At 36.9% G+C, this 12,493-nt stretch overlaps 1 protein-coding gene across 1 annotated transcript in view; it reads right to left on the bottom strand.

Moving 5' to 3' along the window:
* Nucleotides 1–10,348: 10,348 nt before the first annotated feature.
* The window catches only part of LOC127214327 (transcription initiation factor TFIID subunit 4B), a 59,195-nt gene continuing 57,050 nt past the window's right edge, over nucleotides 10,349–12,493 (bottom strand). Inside the window, exon 13 of the mRNA XM_051174730.1 lies at nucleotides 10,349–10,462. Within this exon, the coding sequence (XP_051030687.1) occupies nucleotides 10,349–10,462 (114 nt within the window). The remainder of the gene's footprint in view (nucleotides 10,463–12,493) is intronic.

The raw sequence follows: 12,493 nt of genomic DNA, 5'->3' as shown, positions 1-12,493 counted from the left end.
TCTCATGAAAATCTTACTGATATGTGAGGCAAAAATGTTGCTGAGACAGAATGACAGTCACATTCCAACAGGATCAAGACAGTCCACTAAGAAAAACTTACACTGGGAATACTCTTTAGGAAAAACAACAAAAGAACAAATACAAACCAAAATAAAAGAAGGTGAGGATGAGAACATAGGGCTATCTATGAGGAATGGAACACCATTAGCTCAAACACAAAATCAGCTCTCACCTTCATCTTAGACATCCTAACTTCCAGAGCTGTGAAAAATAAAATTCTGATGAAAAATATCCTTTTCACTATGGCAGCATAAATGTCTAGACAACAATTAATCAAAGTAAGTAAACTAAGAATTATATTCTATTTGCTCCAAAAATTACAGGACAGAAATCCTTTTTAAGCTGTAGGCCTTCTTATAAATAAATTGTTAGATAAGGGTTTTCAGAAATTGTAAGCTCTTTTGTTGCTGCTGGCCTTTTTAATAAAAACTATAGTCAAGGGTCTCATGCTGCCACAAACCATAACTTCTCTGTACCCCCCAAAAAATTATTTTACTTAATCTACCCTACAGCACAAATCAAAGTATATTTTAAAGACCTTCCCTATAGAGATATGGTATCTTAAAGATAGTCATATCAAATAAGGACTTCTTCCCACCCCCTGCAAGAAAGATTTTTAAACTGAATATGTAAGTAACTTCCTTAACACATAATGTTTTAGAAAATTTTCCAAAAAAACCCCCAAAAAAACAAAAAACAAGTTAACAAAAATACCTAGAAAATGGCCATAGTTTTAGTTGCTTCTATAGTTTATAACACTTTCTCAGAAACAATAAGAGTTTAGCACAAAGCAAATACAAAAAAAAAAAAAAAAAAAAAACAACAACAACAACAAAAAAAACAGACAAAACTAAAACAAGAGAAAGTTCTGGGCATTAATATAGTTATGGTATAACTGTAGTTGAAGTTGATGACAACATAAAACTCAGAAAAAAATTCAAGAGGATTGCAAGATTATCAATGCAGAAAAGCTAAATTACCTATAAAAACAGAAACAACAATAATAACTCACACACACACACACACACACACACACACACACACACACACACAGATACATTATGGCCAGCAGGCAAGATGGTTCGTGGATAGGTAAGAAGCTTAATGCCGAGTTTCATGGCCTGAGGTTCTGTCTTCTGACCACATGTGAGCTATGACTTGATAGTATGCACGCGCGCGCGCACACACACACACACACGTAAAACAAAACCACAAACAAAATCTCCTTAATTCTAATGAATGCATTCAGCAAAACTGCAAGATGCAAAGTTCCCACAAACAATAATCATCATCTACTCAAGTATCAGTAGAAACAGACACACTGAGGAATGAAACACTGGGGAATAAATCAATTATTTATAGCCATCTCTGGCAGAGCACCCATCAAGTATTGTGAGGTCCTGGCTTTAATCCCTAGAACCCAACTCCCCTATCTTATACACAAAAAGGATTTTCTGCAAATTGATTCAAGGATCTAACATAATTCCAGTTAGTATTCCTGATGAATAGGGACAAAACTGATTTTAAGGTTTATATGGGGGATAGAGTTAATTCAGGAGAGGGCACTTGCTTAGCATACCTGGAAACTACTCAGCACTGAAAAGTAAAGGCATCTATGGTAATCACCAGGGCTACACGGTAATAAATAGAACCCTGGGAGATCCCTTGGAAAGTGGGTGCTATGTAACGGCCACAAAGGATCAGAAAGTTTGTCAAGAGCTTTGGGCATCTGCCTTCCAACCCCACCCCACCCACACTTTTAAAATAAAGGGACTTCTTTTTCCAATTACATACAAAATCTGTCCTTACTACCTGAATGTTTAACATTATATACATTCAAGAAATGGAGGAGTAAGTGGACATCCATGTATAAAATAAATTTTAAAAACATTCAATCTGGACCTGAACTTCAAATGTCATACAAAAATTAACTCAAGGGACAAAAAGCATAAACTTAGTTTGAAGTCTAGCAAAGACTTCTTAAGATGTGGCATATCTATCCATAAAAGCACTGACAAACTGATCTTCATCAAAATTAAATTCTTCTAATCTGTGACAGACTTAAGAAAAAGAAATGCTAGTTTTATGTCAACTTGAGGCAAGCTGGAATCACTTAATCTCCCACCAGACTGGCCTGTGGTATACTTCTTTAACTGATGATTGATGTGGAGGGCCCAACCTCACTGTGGATGGTGCCACCCCTGGGCTGCTGGTCCTGGGTGCTGTAACAAAGCTGGCTGAGCAAGCCATGAAGAGCAAGTCAGTATGTAATGACCCTCCACAGCCTCTGCATCAGTTCCTACATCCAGTTTCCTGACTTGAGCTCCTACCTCAAACTCCCTTCATGACGGACTGTGATTGGGATATATACACTTAAACACTTTCCTCCCCAGAGTTACTGCTTTTGGCCATGGTCATAATAGCAGCAATAAAAACTAACTGTGACAGTGAGTTCAAGGCCAACCTGACCTGAAGGATGTTGAGTTCTAGGAAAGCCAGAGCTACATAGTGAGACCCCCACCTCAAACAAACAAAAAAACAAACAAACAAACCACAGACAGACACACACACAAACACACGCACACGTGCACGGAGGGAGGGCAGAAAGGGAGAGAGCAGCGAGAATATTACTAAGATGGTATGGATTTTGAAGGCATGAAGGGGTCATGGAGAATACCTAAGGCTTATAAAGCTTGACACTATGTGGCAGGGCTAGAGTTCCTTAAGAGCAGCTATTTGGGCTTCTTCTGTTGAGAATTCTCTGTTTAGCTTTGTACCCATTTTTCAATTGGGTTATTTTGTATTTTGATGTCTAGTTGCTTGAGTTCTTTATATATTTTGGAGATAAGACCTCTGTCAGATGTGGGATTGGTGAAGAACTTTTCCCATTCTGTAAGTTGTTGTTTTGTCTTATTGATAGTGTCCTTTGCCTTACAAAAAGCTTTTTACTTTCAGGATGTCCCACTTATTGATTGTTGCTTTCAATGTCTATGTTACTGGTGTTATATTTAGGGACTGGTCTCCTGTGCAAATGTGTTCAAGGCCATTTCCCACTTTCTCTTCTATCAGGTTCAGTGTAGCTGGATTTATGCTGAGGTCCTTGATATATTTGGATTTGAGTTTTGTGCATGGCAATAGATATAGCTCTATTTGCGAACTTCTGCATGTTGATATTCAGTTATGACAGTATCATTTGTTAAAGATGTTTTTCCTTTTTCCATTGTACCATTTTGGCTTCTTTGTCAAAAATCAGGTGTTCATAGGTGTGTGGATTCATGTCAGGATCTTCAATTCTATCCCATTCCATTGGTTCACCTGTCTGTTTTCATGCCAATACCAAGTTGTTTTTATTACTATAGCTCTATGGTAGAATTTAAAGTCAGTGATGGTTGACGCCTTTTTGATCATAGAAGATTTATAGGAAAAAAAATGGTTTGGGAGGAGAACTGTGTTTTTCTTTAACCTTGCTAGAAAAAAAAAAAAAAAAAGCTAAACAGATTCAAAGGAACAGAAAGAAAGAAAAAAAACAAGCAGGCTTTCTATCAATCCTTTTCAGTAAAAGAAACCACACCCTATCCCACAGTATCATTTGAAGACTGTTGTCTACCTTTTGACTTAATGGAATAAACAAAATAACAAAAATATTAAACAAAGAAAACCACCTCTTTCAAAGAGGAAGAAAAAAATTAAAAGAAACTAAGTACCTATGTTTATGAAGCAACAACACACATAGTAAGATAATTAACTTTCTAAGCAATACTTTCCAAAATGAGAATCAATTAAAAGAAAGCGATACAAGCATCCAATCAGTCCTTAATTAAAAGAAAGAAGATACCCCGGATTCAGAGCAAAGACAAGTGACAGAGCTACAAATACCTATCATCAATCTAGGTTTGCTTAAAAACATTGTTAGATATGATTCTCAAGTTAACATTGTTAGATAAATATTCAGTGGAAGGAAATTAGAATAAGGAGCATTTTGTTTAAAGACTGTCTCTAACACTTTAATGCCCTTCCTTTCTTGCCCTAATCTTTATTTCCCCTCTACCCAGAGTATTTTCTTTCTCTATGTTAAAAAACAAAATAAATATAGCACTTTGATTCTAAGAATCAACTAGCTATTCAATGTGTCTTGCCTCAGCTCCTACATTAATCCAAACAATAAGGGCCTTTAGAACATTAATAAATAACCTGCTGCTGCTGGCACCTAGATGCCAAGTGCAGCAACGCTAAGGACAACAAATTCATAGTTCAGGAGACACAGTTAAGGAAAAGATTGCTCAGGAAATCACTCTTGTAGCATAAAGATGCTTAAAATTTGCATGAAATCAGTCAAGTAACTATAGAAACCAATTTCTTCAGCTCCATATCACACATCTCACACCTCAATTGTCTTTATTATCATCTGCTGTCAAATACTAACCAGGAATGTGAACAGGATTGATGATTTATTCAGGAGGGAAGAGAATCTGAGGTCAGGTGAAAGTTTCTCTCTCTCTCTCTCTCTCTCTCTCTCTCTCTCTCTCTCTCTCTCACACACACACACACACACACACACACACACACACACACACACACACAGGCATGTACACACGCACCCCTTCAACCTTAGGTACTTTCATTTCATTCTGTTCTCAGTAGCTCTGGGGGTAACTCCAGTGAGATCCAATATTAAGGCTCAATTAAAATAAGCTCCAATTAGTGGAGCTTTTTTCTCTGAGGCTAGAGAAGTCAGGAAATGGATATTGGGAAATGTAAAAAGTCAGCTACTGAGAGAAGGCTGCAGACATAAATGAACTTATTTGTTGATTTCTACAGTTGCTATGCAGAGGCCTCTGGGAGTAAAAGCTTAACCAGTCTAAGCTATAAACTAAAACCCCTGCAGCTAAACATGAACTGTGTGAAACAAGGGCTCCATTCCAGAACAGAAAACTGCTGGGCCCAGAAAATTAAAAGCCAGAGGCATTTTCCATTTAAAACTAAATCCCAGTACCGCCTCCCAGCCAAAGAATTATAAGCAGTATCAGATTTACAAAACGAACAATTACCCTGGAAAAATGTAGCCTATTGTACAGTCCCAGATGCTAAATCTCAAAGTTTCTGTCTTTTTCTTTTAATCCCACACTATATTCCTCCAAGTATATGGTTGCAGTTTACAAAGAGCCATTTCCAGACAGGCCTAAGCCTTGAAAATAAATTTTAAAAGGAGAGCACATAGCTCACTGACCTCATTTGAAGTACTGCCCTTGCCTTCAGCAGTTCCTGTCCTTCCCCCAAGGCTTTTGCAAATGGTATGCAACAGTAAAATAAACCCTGACCTAATTGCCAAGAGAGAGGCTGCCAACCTTCCCTCAAACACAAAGACCAGAACTGTAACTTGAAAGTCCTACCTCTTTGGCTTTCTGCTTTAATCTCAGCTGTTCTGGATCTTCTTTATTGGAACGGCTCTGTCAAAGAAAAGAAATTTTTAATAGAAATCATCTAAACACTAGCATTGCTGTTAAATATTTAATAAATGATGATTTCTCCCTGTGATTGAAAACCCTAGCTCCAGGGTCAATGCCTCAATCCAGAATAGATGCACTCCAGCCCTTGCCCCCTCCTCATCATCATCTGGGCTGGCTGCTGCAGTTCTAGCCTGGAGGAAACGCAGACTGAAAATGATGCTAACAATGTCAGTCAGGTCCAGTCAAGGCATGACATTGTTCCTGCTGGAACAGGGCAAAATGAAAACTGGCTTGAACAGAAGAAAAGGAAAAAGAAGTGTGCGCTCAAATGAATGAAAACAAAGAATACTGGCTTATCTTTAGGTGAAGCCATTTTGGAAAAGTATATGTTATTTAAACAGCTATTAAAATCAAGAACACAACTAGCCTTGAATCAAATCTCTTAAAAAGAGTAATTTCTGAAAGCACAAGTAGGAAACACATTCTAATATTTTTATTAGAGTTTTAGGTGCTCTATAACTATTGATACTATCCATGCTATAAATAAAATAAAATGTGATAAAAATGAGCATAAGGAATGTGGTAGGTACTTCTCTAGTTAGGCAGTGTATTAGACATCCATGATGAATAACAATTGAGTAGAAGTCTGAACAACAAGAAATAGGCAATCACATTAATCCATTAGGGGAAGAACATTCAAACAGAAGACACAGTAAATACCAAAGCCTTAAAATGCCAGCAAACCTGAGAACAGACAGGATGGCCCTGTGTAAAGCACACAGAAAATATGAAGGAAAGAAAGGAGGCTAGGTATTGCCTTATAGCCACTTTAAGAAGGAAAAGAGTTTAATTGTAGATTTAACAATCAGCCACTGGAAGAAAACTATTGCTGCATAGCACAAGAATGAGGGTACAATGGAGCAACCCCTTAGAAGAGGGCTCCACCAGGAACACAAAGTGTTTATTACTACACAGATCTACAACTGAAGGCGCAGGTGCCCACATAATGAAAAAACTCAGGGAACTGCTATGAAGAGAAAGTGACTGAGAAAACAATGACAGCAGTCTAGAATAGCAGTAGAGCAATGATGACAAATAGATTCAAATTCTATTTTGAAAGTAAAGTCAACCAAATTTGTGGTAGACTAGATACAAGATACAAACAAAAGAGGGAAAAAATGTTATCTTAGATTCTAGCCTAAACAACTGAGAGGAATTCTAACTTTCTGTAGCAGAAGATCTAATAAAGAATACACAACAATGGAGAAGGAATTCAACTGTCAGTTTTAGATGCCAAATCAAAGGTTGACTGCCCTAAGGTGGACACAAGCTTTGAACAGACACTTGAGTATGATGAGTGGGATGAGTGAAGGAGTGTCATGAGGCAAACTCAAAGAGGGAGTCAAGTACTAGAAGTCTTGTAAAATGTTTGGGTAAGTACAATCAACAAGAAATCACTAAAAGCAATGTTTTGTTTTGAGACCCAGTCTGTCCTGTAGTCCTGGCTGTCCAGAAGCTCTCACTGTAGAGAAAAAGCAAAGAGAACAGTTAGGGTTCTTTTTTCTTTCCATAAATTTATGGGAAATTAGGGTATCTCTGAGTTAGAAAAAGCCATAATAAAAGAGAAAAATCAGAAGTCTATTTGGACATATACAATTTGAGAGTCCTATTAGCCAGAAAAGTGATTATCAAACAAGCAGTCAATTGTACATCCCAAAAGTTTTAGAATGTAGACCAAGCTGAAGTACAATCTTGGGAGAGCACAAAGACATAGAGAAGGCATAAGACTGAAGCCAGGGCATCCCAATATTTATGGTTCTGTCTCAAAAACAAAGAAAACCCAAAGAGACCAAGAACCAGTATAATCTCTTATATAAATAATAACTAGAATCATATTTAATGGTTTTATAAACTTATTTATTGTACAGTTACTAGAAATAAAGAACAGTAAACTACCTTGTTATGATAGCTTAGTTCTTGCTTAGAATATGTCAAGCTTAAGATAGAGTATTTTCCTGTCTCATCTTCCTGCCCTTGTCAGCACAGGGGTCAGTTTGGGGCTGAGACAGCAGAGCAGGGACAATGTTATGATGCCTACATCCTTGTAGAGGTTTGGGATGTCTCAGTGAGACACAGACCAGTGGTTGTAATGGTAAGGAGTACGGCCAATAAAATGGCATGAAGGAAAATAGACAAGAGTCAGTCAAGCTAATGGCATATGAATCTCACTGATCAAATACATATGCTGACTGATGACATAAGCTATTATGTTAAAGATAATAATTAAAGCAAACTTTCTGATTCCTGGAGTAAAAATTCTGCAATTATTTGAAGGGAGGGAGGCAGGCAGCAAATATGAGTAAATGAATGAATATGTACATACATGAAGAACTAGTATACAGGTCAGAGGAACAACTTATGGAAGCCAGGTTTCCTACCACCATGTAGCACTCAGGAATTTAACTCAGGTGATCAGGCTTGGCAGCAAGTGCTCTTATTCCCTGAGCCATCTTGCAAGAAAGAGAAAAAGTTTTATAAAGTAGATAGGTTATGGGTATAAAGAAAGAGGTCCAGGACTAAAGTTAGAGGTATGAACCCATGATTCTATAATACAAATAGTGATGCAGTAAACATTGTAGATATTTCTATGTATGTATGTATATACATAACATACAAATATTTCCTAGAGCCATCCACTAATATATCCTATAAATAATGACACTGTTAAGCAATAAACATAGTGCAATTTGTGCTACAAAACTGGTTTCTGAATATCATCTTCAAGTAAAAAGATGCAGAATTTCCTATAGGTATGGCTGACTTCAAGATGAAGGCAGGAAGAGTAAAGGTTAGCCCTGGAATATCTCAATAGCAAAAAGTAGGACATGCTTAGTGAGCGAAGGAGACATGACAAGTAGAGCCATTTAGAAGGGTCTCCCTCCTACAGGCATTCTGAGCATCACAATAAATCTTAATAGTAAAGTAGTATAGACAGCTGAATTAAATAAAAAACCACAGGTTTATATTTTTATGAACAGGGAGGAAAAGAAAGCCTTTTCATATAATAGAGGGTTATATAGAATGAAAGTTAATGAGAATAAACAATTAGTACCAAGTAATCTTCATAGAAGTGGCTGATACAAGAACTTGCTAAGGCTGATACATGAAAATTCGATAAGGAAAATATATTGATATAATTTGTGAAGATTAAAACAATCCATGAAAAACTAAAAACTTACAGAGACAGACTGTCAATTTTAAATTGAAAGAACTGGTAGACAACTATATGTCTGGGTTATTAGGTTGCCTTTTGAGATTATTAGCTCAGAGAAATGTCTTAATCACCTCTGTGTATTCCTGCCAGGGTGCATAACTACACGTCCTAAGGAAATACCATAGAATGCAGGTAAAGGTCATGAATGAGTATATAAGGAGGACTGAGATTGCCCAGAAAAAAATGTGATGAGAGAACTACTAAGTGAAATACTTATTTCTGAAAAGAAAAATGGAACACAAAAAAAAAACAAGTGGGACAGCTGGCAAAATCTCAACAGGGATCTGTGCAATGCACACTAGAATGTTTAAGGGTGGTGGCTCATTATGCCTCAGGACCGCTTTCCAAAGTATAGACAGTTACATAACTTTAAACTAAGGTGGAGATGGACACGACACACTAAAGTATGTGTGTGTCATGGTGCATACAAGGGATCAGGCTGAGATGGAACAAATGCAAGAAACGAGCGGATCTAAGAAAAAGACAAATGTATAATTTTGATATTATAATGTCAGTAGAAATTGTTTAAAATAAGTCAAAGAAGCAATTAGAGCCAAGTTACCATGATTGACCCTTCTAAATCCCAGCAATTCAGAGAAGGCCAACAGGACAGTGGGTTCAAAGGGTGCCTGAGCTACATTAGTAATCGTACATAGATCCTATCTCATCACAGAAGATTTAAGAAAGTAGGTAGTGGACTGGAGTTGATGCTGAATGTCTTGAATGTCAGCACTCAGGAGGGATGCTGGTCACTGAATTCAAGGCCAACAAAGAGTAGATGTGTGCCCTACACAATGAGGGGGAGAGAGAGAGAGAGAAACAGGGACACAGAGAGAGCCAGAGAGACTAGATGTGGCTCTCAAAAATAAATAAATAAATAAATAAATAAATAAATAAATAAATAAATAAATAAATAAATAAAAAAAAAAGACTCTGGTGTTCAGCTTTCACAATCTCTTGTGAGGCTTTGATTATGTCTATTAAGAACTGTGGGTATAGAACATAAACTGTAGTAGAACTGAACTGTTATGTAGTATCCAGGCATTACTAGTCCTAGAAAACAACTTAAGAGGAAGAACACAGGGCCATGGCTCCTGTAGCTCCTAGTGACTCTCCCTCTCTCTAACACATTTCCACCAATTTACATTTGGTTCCATATACTCCAAATTATTAATTTTACCATAATCTTCCTGTATTTTAAAAATTATTCTTGTTAACTTCAACTTGGTACATGCCAAATAGTATCTTATGAGTCTAAAATTTGTGTAAAAGTTTAAGCTAGAAATAGGGATGGATGGATGGATGGATGGATGGATGGATGGATGGATGGATGGATGGATGGGAGGGAATGATATCAGGTACACCAGATTATTTGGGGGGGGTGGGACAAGATTATGACTCATTAACTAAACTAACTGAAAGCTATTAGTAATTTCATTTTAGAATATTCTCAAGAGAAACCCAAAGGTTTAAGAAAAGCAAGGCCATCAGTCAATGATAAAGCTAATTATGATCACATTGCCAGGGCCATGTTCCTAAAGTCATACAATGCTTACCTTGGCTGCTCTAAGTAACATCTCTTTCTTCTAGATCCTCCCTCTGTTTTTCCAATTGATCTAGCTTTTCAAGAAATTTGAGCTGTGATCTGGTGTCAGTAGACAAGATGTAATTTTCACTTCCCTAGGGGAAAAACAGTTTTATGATTTGGGCAATACATTTGCGTTAAGCATTATGATAAACAACACAAAAGAGGGTAACTTCAAGTCATAGAAGGAACTAGATTTTTCAGAAGATATTTTTTTTACTTTGTTAAACAATCAAGCAAACAAAATAAAAGCCAGAAACTTTAATCATCTTTAAATTTGAGAGATGATTAGCATTTATATTTCAGAAAGATTTCCTTAGCAAGCCTACTCAGAGACAGCAAAAGGAATTAAATCAAACAAATCCTAATATTAGGAAAAAGAACCCAGTAGAATATACCAGTACCTATAATTCAATCTTCCTTGGTCAAATTATTTCTATCTACTGACATAAACGAGTAATTAAATATTAGATGAAAAGCAAGAAACAATCTATTCACTGAAAAGGACAGCCAAGAAAGAGTGCTACCTCAGATAGATTGGCTTAATCTTATTTAATCCCAACACGATGGAGGCAGAGGAAGGCAGATATCTTGAGTTGAGGCCAGCCTGGGGTTCACAGAGCAAGTTCCAGGATAGCCAGAGCTACATAGAGAAAACCTGTCTCAAAAAATCAAAAGCAAACAAAAAAATCATAAAGGTCTGATTACGGAAACTAAATTTAGACAGCAACTTTAATCAAAATAATTCTGTATATAATTTATTAACTTACCGTTTTCATTTAAAAGCAGGTTCTCACTATACAGAATAGGCTGTCCTGGAACCTAGGATCATCCTGCCTTAGCCTCCCAAGTGTGGGAAAGCATATAATTTACTGTAACAAAAAACTATAATTTCTTATCTTAAATACTCCATAAAATGACAAAAGTAAAAATGTCTCTCTTATCCAGGTATGCTAGAATACAAAAACAGTGCTTTCAAATCTAAGTATATTCTACTTTTCTTCACCTATAGCCACCTAATACAAATATCCTTACAAGTGGGCTGTTGTGAGAGAAGCAGAAAGGTTTTAAACAATCCATACATATCCAAACATCTACTCATCTCAGGAGTCAACACTTGAGGGAGAGTCTTATAGCCAAAAAACAACTAAACAGCGAGCTCAGCAGTAAGCATTTGGCTTGGAACCCAGAACCATACTACTCCCATCTCTGCCTCCACTTTATCCTCATGCTTATGGCTGCTTCAATTAGCTTAGACTAAGAGATTTCATATGCCCAAGATTCTTTTTAAATTAAATTTTTATTGTTGGCATTTAACTAGATCAAAAGAGTATTACATGGTTTAAGGAAGAAGGGTGTATTAGTGCTACTTATTTTACTTAAAGTTTAATTCAAGAATTCCCAAATGGTCTTTAAAGTTAAATAATACAAGATAAAATGTGGAACACATTATAGGTCAAGCACAGAGGTTAAGCACAATAACAGTGGTTTCTTAAATACTTCATCTTTACCATTTCTGTGTTCAGAAACTCTGGAGACAGTTTATGGACAGAAATTTAATTTAAAAGGGACAATAAACACTAAATTAAAAGAAGTACAGGCATTCTAAATTTTAACCATATCTCATTCTCATGCTGTTTCCTTTACCAATTCAGATACAACTGCCTGTGGCATAATTTCTCCTTTTTCTTCCAGCTACAGCAAATGAGTGCCTTTCCTAACCTACTGTGAATACTTACCTCCTGTCATGTTCCTCCTATCTCTGTGAACCAACTACCTGAAGACTTCATGGACCAAAAGTATAAAAGCCAGTACTAGATATCCAGATGCAGGTGATATTAGCACCATCAGGTGAATCCCACCTGAAGGAACCATCACAGTACCTTTCTGCTAGGGAGTGAAATACTCCATAGCCACAGCACAGACAGCAGGTTCAGTGTAAAAACACAAAGCAGAGCTGGGCTGTGGTGGCACACACCTTAATCCCAGCATTGTGGAGGCAGAGGTAGGTATACCTTTGTGTTCAAGGCTATCCCTGTCTACAGAGTGAGTTCCAGAACAGCTAGGGCTACATTGTGAAACCCTGCCTTGAAAACAAACAAACAAACAAAACAAAACAAAACACC

The sequence above is a fragment of the Phodopus roborovskii genome, unplaced genomic scaffold (assembly GCF_943737965.1).
Source record: "Phodopus roborovskii unplaced genomic scaffold, PHOROB, whole genome shotgun sequence".
Taxonomy (NCBI): Eukaryota; Metazoa; Chordata; class Mammalia; order Rodentia; family Cricetidae; genus Phodopus; species Phodopus roborovskii.
The sequence above is the reverse complement of the archived record's forward strand: the minus strand, read 5'-3'. Positions and strand labels throughout refer to the sequence as shown.